Below are 19,082 nucleotides of genomic sequence, written 5' to 3' on the forward strand. Positions count from 1 at the left end.
ACTCTCATAGATTCTATCTATTCCCCTTCCAACGTCCTCTTACATACAGATAAGGAAATATTGGAACAGTTTCACTCCTTTTATGAATCTTTGTACTCGCCTGAGAACCCCCCTACCCCGGACCTTCTTCAATCATATTTTGAAAACTTGCCCAAACCAGACACCTCCCAACTGAATTTCTCGTCCATGGATTCTGATCTTACCCTTTCGGAGTTATCCACCGCCCTGTCTTCTCTCACCAAGGGTAAGACTCCAGGACCTGACGGATTTCCGGTTGAATTTTATTTGCACTTTTCTGATCTTCTCTTACCCAAACTTCTCTTTCTTTTTCAATCTTTTTGTTCCGTTGGTCTAGCTCAAGGCTCATTTCAAGATGCTACCATATGCCTCATCCCTAAAGAGGGGCGGGATCCCAAATTCTGTAAGAATTATAGGCCAATATCTTTAGTTAATGTGGATTATAAAATTTTTGCAAAATTACTGGCTCTTCGTCTTGATCCTCTTCTGCCATCTCTTATCGGGAAGGAACAATGTGGTTTCGTTAAGGGCCGCCTTACTTCGGACAACTCCAGACTTCTCCTCAATGTTCTAAATAAAGCCCCCTCTCTTTCTATTCCCCTTGCGGCTATCTCGGTTGATGCTGAAAAAGCCTTTGACAGGGTTGATTGGTCCTTTTTGATAGCTTCATTGAAATGGCATGGATTTGGTCCGAAATTTATTTCTTATATTTCTTTAATTTATTCTATGCCCAAGGCATCCGTTCTCGTTAACGGTCAACTAACTTCGCCTTTCATACTTAAACGTGGAGTACGTCAAGGCTGTCCCTTTCCCCCCTTCTTTTTATTTTAGCACTTGAACCCTTCATATCCTCTATTCGTAACAATTCTTCCATTTCTGGTTTTCCGTACGATACCCACCAACTCAAATTATCTGCCTATGCGGATGACGTACTTTTGTTTATTTCAAACCCAGTTACCTCTGTTCCTTCCTTGTTAGATGAATTTGAGAAATTCTCCCTAGTTTCAGGATATAAAATAAATTCAGACAAGACGGAGATCCTTCCTATCACTAAGTTTTGCCTTCCACATTTTTTAGCTTCCACTGGATTTGCTTGGAATAGCAAGAAAATAAAATATCTTGGTGTTCTCTTCTCTAACTCTATTTCCTCATCTATCCAACTTAACATGAATGCAGTTCTCTCTAGAATTGGTTCTCTACTCTCTTCTTGGAACCCCCTATACCTTTCCTGGTGGGGTCGCCTTGACTCGGTCAAGATGATGATTGCTCCGATCTTGATTTATTTACTTTCTATGCTCCCAGTCCATATCCTAGCTCTTTACTTCCGTCGTATTGACTCTGTTTTATCTAAGTTTTTTTGGAAGCAGAAGAAGGCTCGTATATCTCTCTCAGCCCTTCGCAAATCTAAGTCAAACGGTGGAATTAATTTCCCAGATTTCCGTCTCTACCATAAATCTTTCTCTCTTCGTCAGGCTTCTCGCTGGCTATCACAAGACATAACACCTTCTTCTCCCCTCTGGCTCTCTGTTGAACATGACTTATTACTCCCCTACTCTTTTCAGGATGTAATCCGCTTCACTACTAAGGCACCATGTCTTAATCCCCCTTATTTAAGCACACTTCTTCTCTTTTGCGGTCCTTGGTGTCCACAGTTCCTGTTTCTCGCGAATCCTTTTTATTATCTCCCATCTGGTATAACTCACTTATTCTAATACGTAACAGACCTATCGCCTGGGCTTCGTGGAGATCGAAGGGTATCATCTGGGTTCATCACCTGTTTGACGGTTTATCTCCTTGTTCCTTTCCTCACTTTCGATCCCAATTTCACTGTCCTCTCTCATTCGCAAAGAAATATTACATCCTTGTGGAGACAGTTCTTGATCGATACTATTCTCTAAAGTCGGATGTCACACCCACCTCGCCTTCCTCTCTACTTGCCATTCTCTCTGCTATTCCTAAAGCTTCTCTTATTTATCGTTATTTTTCAGCTCCTGATCCTGCTCGTCTCAAATCAAAAATAGAACTCTCTTGGGAAAAAGATTTAGGTTGCTCATGGCCGACCTCTCTCTGGGACAAAATCTGGGCTAAATCCTTGAAGACTTCCCGTACTGCATCTCTTACTCAATCTCTATTCTTCTTCTATCACAGACTCTACCTTTCTCCCCTTTCTCTTTCTCGTTTTCTTTCTTCCTCTACTTCTAATTGCTGGACCTGTACTGCATCCAATGCTGACCTCTTCCATCTTTTCTTTCTCTGTCCTCCAGTCCGATTTTTCTGGACACAGGTATGGTCTCGTATTTCCAATATTTTCAATTTTTCTATTTCTTTTTCTACTTCTTTGGTGTTTTTGGGTAGCCTATCCGATTCTTTGGACTTACCTCCACATTCACATGGTCTGCTGGACCTTATGCTAGCCCTTGCACTCCAACACATCGCCTCCAATTGGAAGTCCTTATCCAAGATCTCCATAAATTGCTGGTGGAACCTATTATGTCATTCTCACCGCTTGGATGTTGCGTTTGCCTCCACCTGCAAACCTTCTCGCAATGTTGAACTCTATTGGTTGTCCCTTACCCTATATTTAGATCGATCCGCCAAAAAGACATATACTCCGCTCTCCTCTGACAATTTTAAGCCTCCTTGAGCACTTGTATTCCTGCTTCTAGTTTCAGATTTTAGATTTCACTACTGTAGTTTCTTTTCTTTACTCATGTTTGATAATATTCTTATTCCGCATATTTTCTAGTTATCTGTGCATTTACTGTACTTTATTGCCGACCATTAGCATGTTATGTATATTTTATACTTTATTCTTCATTGTATTAGCATTGTTTATACTCCCCTCCCTTCCCTTCTCTTCCCCCCCCAAACAAACTTTTTAAAAATGCTTTGGTTTTTTCATTGTGATACCAGCTGAATACGTTTATATTTCTCCCATGCCTGTACCCTTTTCACTCTGCTCTGCTGTTGTCACCTTCTTGTATTGACTATTTTTTTCTTCAATAAAGCTTTCAAACATAAAAAAAAAAAAAAGTTGGGGGGAAATGAAATTGATATGTGACTTTGTTAGTTGTTTCATGACTTTTTCAAAGCAGAAGATCGGGGTTTGGTTCCATCTATTCTTGGCCTCATCTCTGAAGCAAATGTTTCCTATAGCCAGCAACAAAGAGCACGGTAATGTCAGATATGAATATTTCTCTGGATCCCTTCCTCTTTCTTTGCCCAGGTCATATCATAGAGCCGTGCATAATCCACGTAATTTGTTTTCACATACTATTGTGAATCCATCATTTAGCTCTATTTTGTAGTGTGAAATGCATTCATGTTTCAATTTTTGACATGAGGACGAGGATTAGCCTTAAATAATAGCAATTGCTGTCAACAACAGCCTCTCACGTTCTGAATGTTACTTTTTTCTAAGCTTTCACACTATCATGTTGCAGTGGCTGCCTAATTTCATAATGGACGTAATAACAACATTTGGGGAACTTCCCATAACAAGCCTAACACGAAATTCCCCAAATTATGCCGGCATAATTTTCATTACCTCTATGCCTACTAAAATGTTTCCCTTGTGGTGTCTTAAGCAGAGTAGTCATTCTTTCATTGATGAAGAAGGATTGGAAAGCAACATACAGACATTCAGAATAATCAATGGTAAGGGAATTAAACTGCATTGAATGCCTTGGGACTTGGATCATCAAGCAGCAATCTGCATGTAATATGTATTTTTTTCTAGTAGGAGAGATACTACGATATTAAAAGAAGACACTTGTACGGAAGTTATAAAATCTCACTGTCAAGTAGATGGAATCTATGGTCTACAGACAGAAACCAGCAACTGATTGTAGATCCGCCAAATGATCTGTAACCACTCGAGATTCTCTAGACGTATCAATTTTGTCTGTTCTAATTGTAAAGACCAAGGGCCAAATGTAGGAAGCCAAATTGCGCCCGCAAACACCAGAATTAGCAGAATTTCAGCCTTTGAGATCGCAGTTTGGCTTTGAGCAATGTAGGTAAGATTAAACCTTCTCACAAAATAAGGAATCGCAAAAATTGCAATTCCTATTTTGCGATTGCTTTTAAGGAATCGCAAATTGCGATACAGAAAGTGCACTTTAGCCTTAAGGAATCGCTAATTATCACCAACTTCAAGCTGGTGGTAGTTAGTGATTTCCTTTAAAAAAACACTTTTTTGATTTTTTTAAAGTGCCATGTGGCACACATTTATGCCCTTAGGGCATGTATGTGCACCACATGTGCACACATGCACATTTCAGGGGTGCAACAGAGTGTCCTTTTGGAAGCCTTGCACCCTTGAAATTGCGCCCGCAATTTGCGAGTGCCTCTTGGTTACTCGCAAATTGCAGGTGCAAATCCTATTCATTCTTATGGGCCTCTTGACCTATAGGAATGAATGGGATTGTATTCCTGGATTGCAAATCTCAATTTGCGATTCGCAATCAAGGAATACATTCAATTTTGCGAGTCCTTAATAGCGATTCGGTAAAAATCGCTATAAGGATTTGCAAAATTGAATTCACCTACATCTGGCCCTAAATGTAGTACTGCTACTGTTTTTTATTGGTCTGCATCTCTTCAAAATATCAAACTTTTAAAATGTCCTTAAAAAAAGAAACTGTACTGCACGTTTAGTGAGCAAAATTCAAAGAGTTAAAACCTCAAATAAAACAAGTAAGATGAAAAAAAGATAACTATAACAATTGTGTAGGCTCAGCAGTAATTCAGGAATTCTTTGTGCTGCATGGGGCTGTTGTGGGAATAGCTTATGTATCTAACCTAGCTTTGCCAAACAAGTTGTACAGGAATTATTGGTTGTGCGAATAGTTTTTCTTGCTAGGTTTTGAAGTAAGGGGAAAAACTCCATGTTGAATCCAAACACAATTTACCCCTGTCATGTTATACCTACTTCCCCTTCAATTTTAGCTCAGTGCTTTTCTGATCAATCACTTCTTTTTGCAAGACATCTTTGGAGGTCTTTGGTGAAAGTCTGTTTCAGCAGGTCCACAAATATAGCAATTAAACAGATTTACCTAAAAAGTTATGTAAGAATGATTTGTAAAGCACTTGAATACCCTGAGGTGTCTTGGAGCAGATTCAACAAAACTGAAAACTGCCATTGAACTGATAGGTTTTTTAATGGTTAAAAAGCCATGTTTTCAGAGATTTCTGCAAAGGTCAGAGTCCTGAAATCAATTTAATTTTAGCTGTGAGGGCATACCACAATTTGGATGCATTCCGAAAAAAAAGCTTTTTTCACCCCAAGAAGCATGTCTAAACTTAGGAACAATGAAATAAGTAAGTGCAGCTGTCTGGTTGGGAAATACCAGATAAAACTCTGTTGCATGTGTTTTGGTCCTGCACAATGGATTGCCTTGTAGGTAAAACGTAGTGTCTTGAAGGTAATTCTCTGGCTGACCAGCAACCAGTGGAGCGCGCTTAAAGCTTCTCTGGCTGATTGGAATTTAAGGACGCCCAGTAGGATATGAGTGGCTAAGTTCTGGAGGACCTGAAGTTTGGAAAGGAACTGCTGATGGATGTTTAGATACAGACCCTTACAATAATCCAGTTTGAACATGACTTGAGCTGTCATGGTTGGTTTCCATTAAGGTCACAGAAAGGTATGTGAGAATTTTCTTTATGATTTTGATGGTGTAGCAGGTAGAAGAGATGACGGCCTTAACTTGATTGCCATATTTCAACGTGCTATGCACCTGAAACCTCAAGTTTTTTTGTTTCTTTGCTGGTTCCGGAAGATTGCTCAATTCTTGTGGCCACCAGCTGGGGGAACAGAAGGAGGTATCTTTGCCAAAGAGGATAACCTCTGTTTTTCATGAATTTAGTTTGAGGTAATTTGAGCTCATCCATTCACTGATTGGCAGCATGCAGTTGCTGAATCTGATGTTAGTGTTCCCTGTGTTTCTAGCTAAGGAAATGACAATCATAGTCTTGTCTGCATAAGAAGTGAGAGAGTTACCAAAGGATTTGATCAGAGTCACCAACGTAGTAACATATACATTAAATAAGGTAGGGCTCAATGACGACCCTTGTGAAACTCTGGAAGGCAGAGAAAGGAGGTCAGATTCAAAATCTCCAATTGTAACTGATTGTTCTCTCACACTCAAAAAAGAACTTAGGAGCTATAATACTGTTCCTTTGACTCATATTTTAGTGAGATGGTCAATCGAATTTTATGATTGACCATTTCAAAAGCCACTGAGAGATCCAACGAAATCGGTGCAGCATTCCTCCCTTATTGAGGGTTCCTTTGATCTCTTTGGCGGTCAGGATCAGTGTGGTTTCTGTACTGTGCCAGCTTCTGAACACAATTTGAGTTTGGTCAAGGAAGTGGTTGTTATCTATAAAAGTGGAGAGTTGTTGATTCATTAGTTTCTCTATTATGTTAGCAGGGAAGGGAATCCTGGAAATAGGATGATAGGTATTGGGATCCTGAGGGTTCGAGCTTGATTTTTTTATTGAAGACAGCATGGACACTTTTTTCCATTGTTTTGGGAATTAACTGGCGTTGAACATAGTATTAAAGATTGTCGTCAGTTGATCAGCAATAATCGTTGTAGCATTTTTGACAAATGCCGGCGGACAGGGATCTGACGGCAAACATGATTTCACTGAATTTATCAGCTTGACTACTTGTTCGGTTTTAAGAGGGGCATTATGTTAAGGGTGACATGCAGTGCTGTCAACTGACTCAGACTTCGTGTGGGAATGAACACTATTGGAAACCACGTCTACTTTATTAAGAATGATTGACTATTTTCTGACAAATTAGTCCCAGGTGAGGAGCAAAGTCTGTTGACTGTCAGGAATAGCTTCTTTTTGGAGTTTTTGGCTTGCTCAATTTTACGCGTGAAATAGTGTGATTTTTCTTCCATCATTAATGCCTTGTATTCTGTTAGTTGTTTTCTATATTTTTGTTTTTCCATGCTATTGTAGTGCATTCTTCATATACGTTCTTCTTTCCTACATTTTTGTTTCAGAGATCTTAGTTTGCCTAAATACCACCAAGTGTGTGCCCTGTCAAGTGGGTGGGGGGCATTAGAGATTTGCATGAGACCAGCACACGCCATCATCTCAGTGTCTTCTGTGAAGACCGCCGAAATAAAAATTGAAATCCCCATATTGGTGTATTTTGTGTGGTGTAGACACGGTTCTAGGAGAGCAGGGTCCTCCTGTATGAACTTGCTTCTAGGGCTCAGAGGCCGATAAATGAGTTTAATATTAAATGCGAGTGCCGCACATTCTAATGAAGGAGCTGGTTGAAAGGAGGCTTGCATATGATCATGTTAGAGTATAGCAAGACCCACGTCCATTTTGTGATGTCTATCTAATCTGTAATGAGAGTATCCAGTGGGAATAGCTGAGACTAGTTCAGGCCCAGAGGCCTGATCTGTCCATGTACTATGACAAAGATTATGTCTTAATTCTGGGCATCAATAAAGTCAGCAAACTCTACTTTATGTTTTTCCAGAGATCTCGCATTAAATAGGGCACATGTGACAAGGATACACTTACTCCAAGGAAGAGGTGTGTGACTCACTGGACGAATGCTGGAGACTGCTTATACGGATGATCTCAGTCAACAGGTTGCAATTAGGACAAGTTAGACTCATGCTTTCAGTAAGTGCCATAGGGCAAAATCTTGAGCAAATGTTATGCTTATCTACGGGGTTCAATCTTATAAGAGCCTTGCAAGCGCACTTTCTCTTTTGTCCTTATTAGGTGCTGAAACAGTCAGGGGGTCTAGCGCAAGACACAGTCCATGTGCGAACGGCCACATATAGGCTTGCCTTTGGCACGCTCGCTGCATGCATCTGCTGCGTGGATGCGCTGGCCTAAATGTTTAAATAGACCGACAAGTGTGGGTGCATGGATACAGTTGACGTCAATTACAGGCATGTGTCTAAACAATGGGCCACTAAAACACATAGTTGGGTCCAGCACCATTTCAGTCCTTTAGGCTCCGCTACCGAGGGTTGATACTGGTAAAGTAAAGAGTTAACTAAATTAAACATGTGAAAGACAAAATCATGAAATGAATACAATAGAGAGCAAACCCTTCTTTAACATGGCAGCCACCTAACAGGAGCAAGGCAACTCCAAAAAAGACACGTATGTGCCTGCAAGGAAAAGAAAGGACGCAGTCAGGTCAGATCTCCAATATGAAGATGCACGGATGCACTGGCATAGATGTTTAAATGGCTCGCCAAGTGCAGAGGTGTGGCTACAGTTGATGCCTATTAGAGGCGTGTGTCTAACTGGTGGGCAGCAAAAAACATGTAACGGGGTCCAGCAATCCCTTCAGTCCTTTGATTGGTTCCCCTGCTGAGGGCAATACTAGTAAACTAAAGCTTTAACTATATAAAATGTGTGATTGATAAAATCGTGAAATGAACAAAATAGGGAACAACCCCTCTTTAAGATGGTGCCCATTTAACAGGTGCCAAGCAACTCCAAAAAAGGCATGTTTGTACCTACAAGGAAAAGAATGGACGCAGTCAGGTTAGATCTCTGACATGAAGATGCACGGATGCACTGGCATAGATGTTTAAATGGCTCGCCAAGTGCGGAGGTGTGGCTACAGTCGATACCTGTTACAGGCATGTGTCTAACTGGTGGGCAGCAAAAAACATGTAACGGGGTCCAGCAATCCATTCAGACCTTTGATTAGTTCCCCTGCTGAGGGCTGATACTGGTAAAGTAAAGTTTTAACTAAATAAAATGTGCGAATGATAAAATCGTGAAATGAACAAAATAGGGAACAACCCCTCTTTAAGATGGCGTCCATTTAACAGGTGCCAAGCAACTCCAAAAAAGGCATGTTTGTGCCTACAAGGGAAAAAAAGGGCACAGTCAGGTCAGATCTCTGACATGAAGCTTCATGGATTCTCTGGTATAGATGTTTAAATAACCCGCCAACTGCGGAGAAGCGTGACTAAAGTTGACACTTATTAAAGGCATGTGTCCAACATGTGGGCAGCTAAAACACGTAACTGGCGTCCAGTAACCCCTTCGGTCCTTTGGTAGGCTCCCATACCGTGGGCTGATACTGGTAAAGTAAATCATTAACTAAATAAAATGTGTGAAACCCTACCAATTTCATGAAACAAATTTTCAATGTTGCTGAAGATTTCCAGGCAGCATCCTTGAAAGCATTGGCCTGGTTGGTATGTTCTAAATAGGTTTGACTTTTTGAAGTAGACTATTAAAAGGATGAATACATCCCCACTGTCTCAGATGAAATGAAAAAAATATTCACATTCTAGACCATCCAGCGAAAAAAATATTTCTACAGAAAAACCTATTTGAAGATGCCTGCAGGCATGGTCCTTTGACTTTTGACTGCCAGAAGTGGATTTCCTTTCTGCTGGAGCAAAGTATAGCAGCAATGCTAATTAAAGTGATGACGTATGACCGTAGCTGATAGATTGGAAATGATCTGTAAGTTATGGGGCCCATACAAGGAGATAGGTAGACATTATATTTCAGAACGGTGATAGGTTTGGTTTACACTACAATATTTGCAATTATTAAAATTACCGGGAGAACCCCATGGGCAAGCAATTTGAGGAATGCATATGAATAAGTGGCAGCCATAAGGAGCTCACTTGGAATTACTGCATGAATTGACCTGGTCATTCCAGGAAATCTTTTACATAGAATTTTATTTTATGCAATATGTTGGAGGCCACAATGCAGGATACTACATACATTGTTCTAAATTTCAACACCTTGAATCATATTGAAAGTTAGCGCTGGAAATATTGTGCTTAGTTGAGGTCGAATCTATGTTCACAGTGTGACCTTGAAAACAATTCTGAAAGTGGCCAAGCTCCGAGGAAAATCGCTGGAAGAAGCATCTTTGCTGAATTTAGAGATGATTAGAATGGTAGCCGAGGAGAGGATTGTATGTCTATTATGAAACTAGCGGAAAACGTTTACCTGGAAATGTTGATCATTCCTTCATTTAGTGAAAATATAGAGAGATTTAGCACGCAGCCACGAAGCAAACGCTTGGGTGCTTGAAATGATGAGAGGTGTTCTGACAAATTGAGGTGATACTTGCTCAGTGTAAGACTGCCAGATTAAGTGAACACGTTCTTGTGGTTGACTACTGTGTTTAATGTGTGTAAGTAAAAAAGTGCTCGAATTGAAACTACTAATACGACACTGTGCAGATGTCACATTGTGAAACATCATAATGACTGTATTGTTCTTGTTTAATGTTTGCTTAATGAGTGTTGACTGAAAACTCAATAAAATTCATTATACAGCTTAAACGATTACACCATCTGGGAATTGTAGCCCTTCCACTTATTAACTCAACTGAAAATTACAAGGCATGAGCGTTTTAACAAGTATATTTGAAGGTGAAAGGTGCTGATTGAAAACTAATATGACAATAAATGCACCCTTTGCCCTCCATGTTACTGTAAATGGCTGCTGTTTGCATGTGGTTATTAAGAGTCATATTTGATTCCATTTAATATGCATTCCTTTGTTTGAGGCCAGGGTTTACAGGGCCAGCCCACAGTTTCACTTCTTTAGGGAATGTCCCCAATGGGGATCTCCCTGTTCTGTAGTCTATGTGTGTCCAGTAGGAGACGATCAGTGCGGGATTTTGTTTCTGAATAGGACTTGCACAGAAATAGCACAGTTCTGAGCTTTAGTGAATACAACTTCTTTGCTGACATGCCTTGGCTGCATTCTTCAAATCTCGTGTTCTTCCTGTTACATGATACGGTTACAATATAAAGAATAGTAAGTGGTTGCCTGCCGTTATTAGTTCATTGACAGAGGAGGCGAAACGAGGCTGGGGTGCCAGCATCCCTTAAATTGCAGATGGGAACCACTGCTTCCTTCCACCCATTTATGTCACAATTGTAACACACTGTTAGCTGGCACAAGTCCTTTAAAGCAACCAATACTCTGAAGGAACATATATGCTGTTTTAAAGTTGTGATCACATGAGAAGACTTCATTCTCTATATTTCGCTTGAAATTTGAGGTCAAGGTTGGAGGAGGAAAAATAAAACTGTTTAGTATTGGAGAATGCGACGTCTTAAGAACATGAAAATCTTTGATCATTTTTGTATCTTGCGCCTGAGTTGAGGAAACGAATTTCTAATATGACAATAAATGCACCCTTTGCCCTCCATGTTACTGTAAATGGCTGCTGTTTGCATGTGGTTATTAAGAGTCATATTTGATTCCATTTAATATGCATTCCTTTGTTTGAGGCCAGGGTTTACAGGGCCAGCCCACAGTTTCACTTCTTTAGGGAATGTCCCCAATGGGGATCTCCCTGTTCTGTAGTCTATGTGTGTCCAGTAGGAGACGATCAGTGCGGGATTTTGTTTCTGAATAGGACTTGCACAGAAATAGCACAGTTCTGAGCTTTAGTGAATACAACTTCTTTGCTGACATGCCTTGGCTGCATTCTTCAAATCTCGTGTTCTTCCTGTTACATGATACGGTTACAATATAAAGAATAGTAAGTGGTTGCCTGCCGTTATTAGTTCATTGACAGAGGAGGCGAAACGAGGCTGGGGTGCCAGCATCCCTTAAATTGCAGATGGGAACCACTGCTTCCTTCCACCCATTTATGTCACAATTGTAACACACTGTTAGCTGGCACAAGTCCTTTAAAGCAACCAATACTCTGAAGGAACATATATGCTGTTTTAAAGTTGTGATCACATGAGAAGACTTCATTCTCTATATTTCGCTTGAAATTTGAGGTCAAGGTTGGAGGAGGAAAAATAAAACTGTTTAGTATTGGAGAATGCGACGTCTTAAGAACATGAAAATCTTTGATCATTTTTGTATCTTGCGCCTGAGTTGAGGAAACGAATTTCTGTTAGTGTGAAAACAATTATGGTGTGCTTTGGGTGCAGACCTTTGTCACCTTGTTTTAACAAATATTAGCGAGTAACGATGGCATTTAATAATTTAGTTGTTTTTTAAACAGGTGTTTATTGGCAATATGAACACCTCCAATAGTGAGACATGGTTAAAACGTCAGTGGATATTTTATTGTACTTTTAGCAGATGCCAGGGCTTAGAAAGTATCAGGCCTAAAGACTTAGGGCCCGATGTAGGTGGCCCATTACCGGTCGGTAAACCCGAAATTCTGTAAATTTTAGGCTAACCGACCGGTATTGAGCCTTTTCTGATGTAGGGAATGATTCGGTAAATACCGAATCGGTATTTACCGATTCGGTATTTACCGAATCATTATTTACTGATTCAGTATCTACCGAATCGATAAATCGTATGTCGGAAGCACTTTTAAGAGTGCTTATGTGCTGTAAGGATTCATTATTTACCACCAACTATTAGTTGGTGGTAAATAACGAATACCTTTGAAAATGCAAATCTGTGCATTTTCAACAGTGCCATGTGGCAGACATACATGCCCTTAGGGCATGTATGTGTGCCACATGTGCACACAAGCACTTTTCAGGGGTGCAACAGGGTGTCAAATGTGACACCCTGCCACCCTTGAATGTCATGGAATGCCTCCAGGCCCATAGGAATGAATGGGAATTACCGAATCGGTAAATACCGATTTGGTAAATACCGAATCGTACCGATTCGGTAATTCTTACCAAATTTTTATCTACATTACATTTACCGATTCCAAAATACCGAATCGGTAAAATTCGGTATTTTAGAATCGGTAAATTTTCATTACCTACATCTAGCCCCTAGTCACCAACTTCTTCACTTCAATTTTCGCAAATTGGATCCATGCTGGAACTGTTGATTTATTGATCCATTTATTTACAACATAATGAATGCCCTGTCAGTCTAACCAAGCAATGCTTGAATAGCTCCCTACCATCTTTGTGTCAAAGGACTGCTCCTAGATTATCGGATTCTTTAATGAGATGGACGGATGACCATTTAGAAATAACGAAAGAATGCAATGAAAAATAACACAAATATTGACAAATTCCATGGAACACGATATACCTTGTCTCCATCTTCTCCCGGAGGTCCCTGTGGACCCGCAGGACCAGGAAGTCCTACAGGACCTTGTACTCCATCCCGTCCAGCTGGACCTTGAGGACCTTTCTCGCCCTGATATGAAGAAAGATAACATTGAGATCTTCTATAATGATGTGAAGTTTCTGGATGACACAGTCCATACACTTTCATTTACTCAACATTGTGCATAGTATAGCAACATTTGAGGAGCAATAAGCTATCTAGAGAGAACACTAGTTTAAGATTTCAGAATACATTATTATTCAGTTGTTCGGATCATTTTATGCATTTAGGTAAAATATTTCCAAAGGCGTCCTTATTTAATACACAAGTAAAAGTGTGTTTTAATTCTTGCTATCACTTAACACAATTTTATTTCCATCTCCGACAATTACACGGTCTATTTGCTATGTGTGTGTATGTGTGTGTGTGTATGTGTGTATACAAAGCAAGTATGGGACTAGATGTTAGTCACGCCAGCAGGAACCTAGGTAGTTTGACATTCATCAAATATCTTTGACAAAACACCATATCATAACTTCAGTGAAATGGCCCTGTACATTCCCTAATATCATGCAGGTTTCTTATTTTATAAGATAGGTCTGATGAAAAGTAGATTTATTTTACCTGGTCTCATAGGACACTTACCTTATCCAGTTTGGACAAGGGGCATGAAAGGCCTTTCCTAATGTGGTCAGTTTGTGCATGCACACATTCACAAACCAAGTTTGCATCCAGTTGCCACTCCCAGAGGGGTGGTAGTCACAGAATGGACAGCATCCCTCATTCAAGAGAGAGGCATCTAAACGAGTGACTACTACATCCCTTTATCCCTGGTAGCCCTGATCTAATGAAGACCTGCCATGGAGAAAGGCACTATGCAGGGAGGGGACAAAGCTGTCCCCTATCTAATTTGCAGACCTGGTAGTCTACCACTCATAAATGTCAATAGTGATACAGTACAGTTTTAATTCCCTACCCCTAATTTTGCATAGAAACATTAATCTGAGCCCTACTATGTTCCGGCCCTTTAAGCCAAAACGTGTACTCACTACACCCTTGTGGGATGTGGATATGAGGCAGTAGTCAGTTCAGTACTTAATTTGTAAAAACAAAAATGATAGTAACAGCACATCTGCACATCTGCTAACCATCACACTCACAAAGCCCTGCACGACCAAGGCCCGAGCTACCTCAACAACCGAATCAACTTCTACGCTCCCAAACGCCAACTCCCATCAGCCAACCACGCCCTCGCCGCCGTCCCCCGCATCCGAAGAGCGACAAAAGGAGGAAGGTCCTTCTCCTACCTAGCCGCCAAGACCTGGAACTCCCTCCCGACCGACCTGCGCCTGACCCAAGACCACCTCTCCTTCAGGAAGAAGCTGAAGACCTGGCTGTTCGAGCAGTAACGGCACCCCCCCCCCCCCCAGCGCCTTGAGACCCTACGGGTAAGTAGTGCGCTCTATAAGTGACTTTGATTGATTGATTGACTCCTACAATTGTGACAGTTTGGACTATTTCAGGCCCCTAATGCTATAAAAATCGATTGGACGACAGGTAAAAGTCATTATTTATGAATATTGAATTGATAATTAACTATTGCTCTGGTCATATTAGCCAGGCAGTGCCATGGTGTGTCAGACTGTCACAAGCACCAGTGTTGACAAATAAGTGCCGGTGCTGAATACTGGGAAACCATCAGCTCAAATTAAGCACTGAGTCAGTTGACATCAATGTGCCTTATCTTGCTGATCCATGGCGTGTGGGCGCCCTGGTATAATAGAGCAGTGGGTGGTGCCCTCGCTTGGTTTTACAAGCAGGGTTGGGTAGCATGGGTGGCCACAAATGGCCGTACCACTGCTGCATCCCTTTTGTGAATTTAGACTAGCTCCAAAAGTGGCATCTGTTCATAGTAAACAGGCATTTTGCCAATCACAAATGATCACCCTCTTTTCTATTGATAGGGGCCCATCGTTCTTTATTCTGTGCATGCTTGACAAGCACCTTGTGTTTCAATGGAGATAAATTAATAAATATTTCATGAAATCTAATCACTAAATTAGATGATCTTTTTACTACACCTACCGTATTTGGATATTTTTGCTTCAAAATATGTAACTCATATTCAAACAATAGAGAAAATAAATGAATAAAATCGTGCTCATTTTTTTGCAAGCAAATGTTATGCTTAGGCTCGAAAATGAAAGAGGTCACGAATGAACAAGCAGTTACTGTCTACTGTAAAAGTGAGCAGAATGTATGAATGCAGGTATTTGTCATATGGGTTCTGCTATATAAATATAAACATGCTGGGTTACAGATGCAATGCTTCCTCTTTGGCTTCCAATACAAAACTGTATATTCTATTTCATACATTATTTAATAAGCAAGGCATTAAATTCGTTATAAACTGGGTTAGAACCCTGTGTTTAATAGATAAACTATATATTTGATGGACATATTTTGGAAAAGGGGAAATCAAATTAAATATGATATTGCTGAGAAATAGATTTGCAGCACTTGGATGAGTCAGAGTGGTAAAAATATTAGACATATAACTAGACATTCAAGACAGACTGCAATGAAATCATAGATTAGACAAGTGGCACTGTGCTATAAAAATAGATATTTAAATGTGTAATATGGGATCCAATTCTCCCACCATTGCAAATGAGAATATTGCAAACTAACAAGGGATTCAATGACCTTATAAAGAGGAAACTTAAACTGATTGTTGAAGGTCGAACCACCACAAGATCATATACTACTTATGCACAGGATTTGGTTTATATAATTTATTATACCTCCTCATCTGTGGTAAAATGAACATTTGTGTGCTCCACATGATGATGCTTTGCTCAATGGTCTAATGTCATAGCTGTATAAATATGACAACCTTTGGAGATATTACATTCCATTTGTGATATACCTTTCTTAAAGCAGACCAATTGAGGTGTTGCAACTAGTCTGTTTTAAGATAGCTTTTTACAATTTTTTATGGAATAACCAGTTATTCGTTCATTATGCCAGAAATGTTTAAAAAACAAACTTCCAAAAATGACATACAGGAGCTCCCTTCTCGCCAGCTGGGCCAGGAGGACCTTGAGGACCAGGACGACCAGGTAGACCAATTGGACCAGCAGTTCCCGCAGCTCCTCGTTCACCAGCAGCCCCCTATAAACAAAATGTAATTATAAGGACAAAATGCGCTTGTATATTAAAGACTGAAAATATTTCTAATTTCATAAATATGCTTTGAGCAGAGATTTTGAAAAATTAGATGACCTAAGGTACCTGGTTCTCCAAAACCATGGTTAAACAGGAACAGAAGCTTACTGGCTGTCAGGTCCTTACTCACTAACCTTGAGATAGTCAATCAAAAAATGGGGGTTCTTTACAAATTGAATGATATCAGGGCCAAAAATTAGCACAATACGGTTCTTGCTATACACTCCCAACCCTTTTGGGCTGTGGCATTATGCTGAATGACAGGTCATCCAAAAATGTTTGGAGCTCTTAATATTTGTTCTGTGTGTGGTGTAACCACAAGTCTTTCTTCCCTTTGAACTGCATCAGGTATTAACATATTAAGCATAGCAATAGCTTGAAAAAGGTTCCTAAGCTCAGGATAAGAGTAAAAAAAGAAGAGAACAGTAAGAAAGAGGGTGAATACAATCTTTGTTTACCCAGTGGAAAAGAGGAAAGTGCAAGCCCCAAAATTTGACTTTAGACAATAGGCAGTTATACTTTTAATGCATGTCCCTGTTGCATTGTAAAGGTCTAAGTTTTGACAGAGAATCCTCAGTATATGAAAAGGGCAAAGCATTTTGGCAGTGTGAATCACATTTAACTGTTGTATATATTTAATCGGATACATGAGAGTGCTTACTGGGTCTGACTTCTATACAAAGAGCTAAATAAATATTACTGTGTGCTTCGATCTGTGATATAAATTCACAGAGTATCTTTCTAGAATTGTTTTTGAATGCATCATTTGTATTCAATTATTGTTGTTTTCTTTTATTACATTTATCATAGTTCTTTTCAGAAGTCAATCAATAGCTTATTTGAGGGGCAAGGGTCTATTTACTCAAAGAAGAGCCTATTCAAAAACTGCTTTTTGTAGTAATGTTTGTTATACTAGAAAATTACTACAAATGTACTACAAGATTCTATTCACAAACCTAAGTGCAGAGTTTCTGCCCCTGTCTGTCTTACCTTTTTTTAGTAGTAAATGTGGGAGGGGCAGGAGTGAGTGATAGGAAAATGGTGTATACTTACTATTAAAGGGGATGCAGAGAGGGAAGAGTAAGGAGTGGTTTAGGGAAGATCACGGAGGGATCTCTGCCCACCCAGAAACAACGTAGTATATTTCTATTTACAAACAGCATTTTTAATGTTACTGCAGTAAACAAGTTATTGGTTTTGCCAGTATGCTTCAGCCTTGTTGGAAACCAGTGGGGCTTCTGTTGAGCATGGCTACATGTTAGTGGCGTACAGGAGAGTAAAGGAGAGTGGTGTGGAGTGTTGTAGAGTAGAGTGGAGTGTTATGAAGTGGCGTGGAGTGGAGTGACATGCAATCGTATTGAGTGTCATGTAGGGACGAGAGTGTTGTAGAGTGTCAGGGTGTAAAATGGAGTAGAGTTGAGTGGCTTACAGTGTTGTCTTTAAGGCCTTGCAGGGCTCTGGCCCCGTGTCCATGCAATGGAGCCTTAAGAGATACACATCAGGGTGGTGTCTCCTCTCAGCCTCAGCTAACCTTCTTTGCGTCACAAGATTTCACAAAACTAAGCAAGGCTGGTGAGCCTTAACAGTGAAGGCAGCTCAATTTTGAAACATGCTACTTTCTGCCCTCAGTACTTCAACTAACCTGCTGTGTTTTATGAAGGCTCTAGAGATCTGTCTTTTCGCAAAGTAATCTATTGACTGCCTTTGTCTTTACCCTTCACTGCTGTCTCTGCTTAGATGAATGTGTGCAGCACCAGGATACCTGTATTGAGACAGTTGCACTATATAAAGGCATTACATATATAAATAGTGTCAGAGTGGAGTGAAGTGGCATAAAGTGTTGTGGATTGGTGTGGAGCAGAGTGAAATGGTGTAGAGTGTGTTGTGTAGAGTGCAGTAGAGTGTTGTAGAGTACAGCGGCATAGAGCAGTGTGCATTATTGTAGAGAAGAGTGGCATAGAGTGGAGTAGTGTAGGAAAGTGGAAAGGTGCAGAGTGTGAAGTGTGTTAGAGTTCAGTGACCTAGAGTAGAGTGGAGTGGCATAGTGTTGAGTGGCATAGAGTTAAGTGGGGTAGAATGGAGTAATGAGTTGTAGAATGGAATGAGGTAACGTGGCATTGGAGTGGCATAGAGGAAGTTATATAGAGTGTTGTAGAGTGGGGTAGTGTTGTAGAGTGGCATAGAGTGGAGTAGAGTGATGTAGAGGGGAGTACAGTGGAGTACAGTTTAATGGAGTAGAGCATCATAGATGGAGTATCTTACAGTGTAGTGTCGTAGATTGGAGTGACGCAGAGTGGCCTTTAGTGAAGTGGCGTAAAGTACAGTGGTGCAGGGTAGATAGGCATAGAGTGTAGTGGTGCAGGGTGTAGTGGGGTAGCGTGCAGTATAGTGGCATAGATTTGAGTGCAGTGGCATAGAGTAGAATGGTGAGAAGATAGTGGCATAGAGTACAACAGAGTGGAGAAGAGTGCAGAGGCATAGAGAGTAATGCGGTAGAGTGGTATAGTTTGCAGTGGTGCCGAGTAGAGAGGTGTTGAGTTCAGTGGCTGAGAGGGCAGTTTTGCAGAATAGAGTGACGTAGAGTTGCAGAGTAGAGCATAGTGAATTGAGTGTAGTGGTGCTGAGTAGTTACTGTAGAGTGCAGTGGCGTAGAGTGCAGTAGTTCAGATTAGTGTGGCATAGAGGGCAGTGGCATTGAGTAGAGTGGTGCAGAGTAGAGTGGTGCGGCAGAGTGTGTAGTGACGTAGAGTGGTGCGGAGTGGAGTAGTCGGGCATAGAGTGTGGTGGCATAGAGTAGA

General features: G+C 40.5%; 1 protein-coding gene across 3 annotated transcripts in view; it reads right to left on the reverse strand.

Moving 5' to 3' along the window:
- The window catches only part of COL11A1 (collagen type XI alpha 1 chain), a 393,245-nt gene that overhangs the window by 95,640 nt on the left and 278,523 nt on the right, over nt 1-19,082 (reverse strand). For all 3 annotated transcript variants that reach the window (XM_078644690.1, XM_078644705.1, XM_078644698.1), the window contains 2 exons: nt 16,123-16,230; nt 13,039-13,146 (listed from right to left, as the gene is read on the reverse strand). In XM_078644690.1, the coding sequence (XP_078500816.1) occupies nt 13,039-13,146; nt 16,123-16,230 (216 nt within the window). The remainder of the gene's footprint in view (nt 1-13,038; nt 13,147-16,122; nt 16,231-19,082) is intronic.

The sequence above is a fragment of the Lissotriton helveticus genome, chromosome 1_1, assembly GCF_964261635.1.
Source record: "Lissotriton helveticus chromosome 1_1, aLisHel1.1, whole genome shotgun sequence".
NCBI lineage: Eukaryota > Metazoa > Chordata > Amphibia > Caudata > Salamandridae > Lissotriton > Lissotriton helveticus.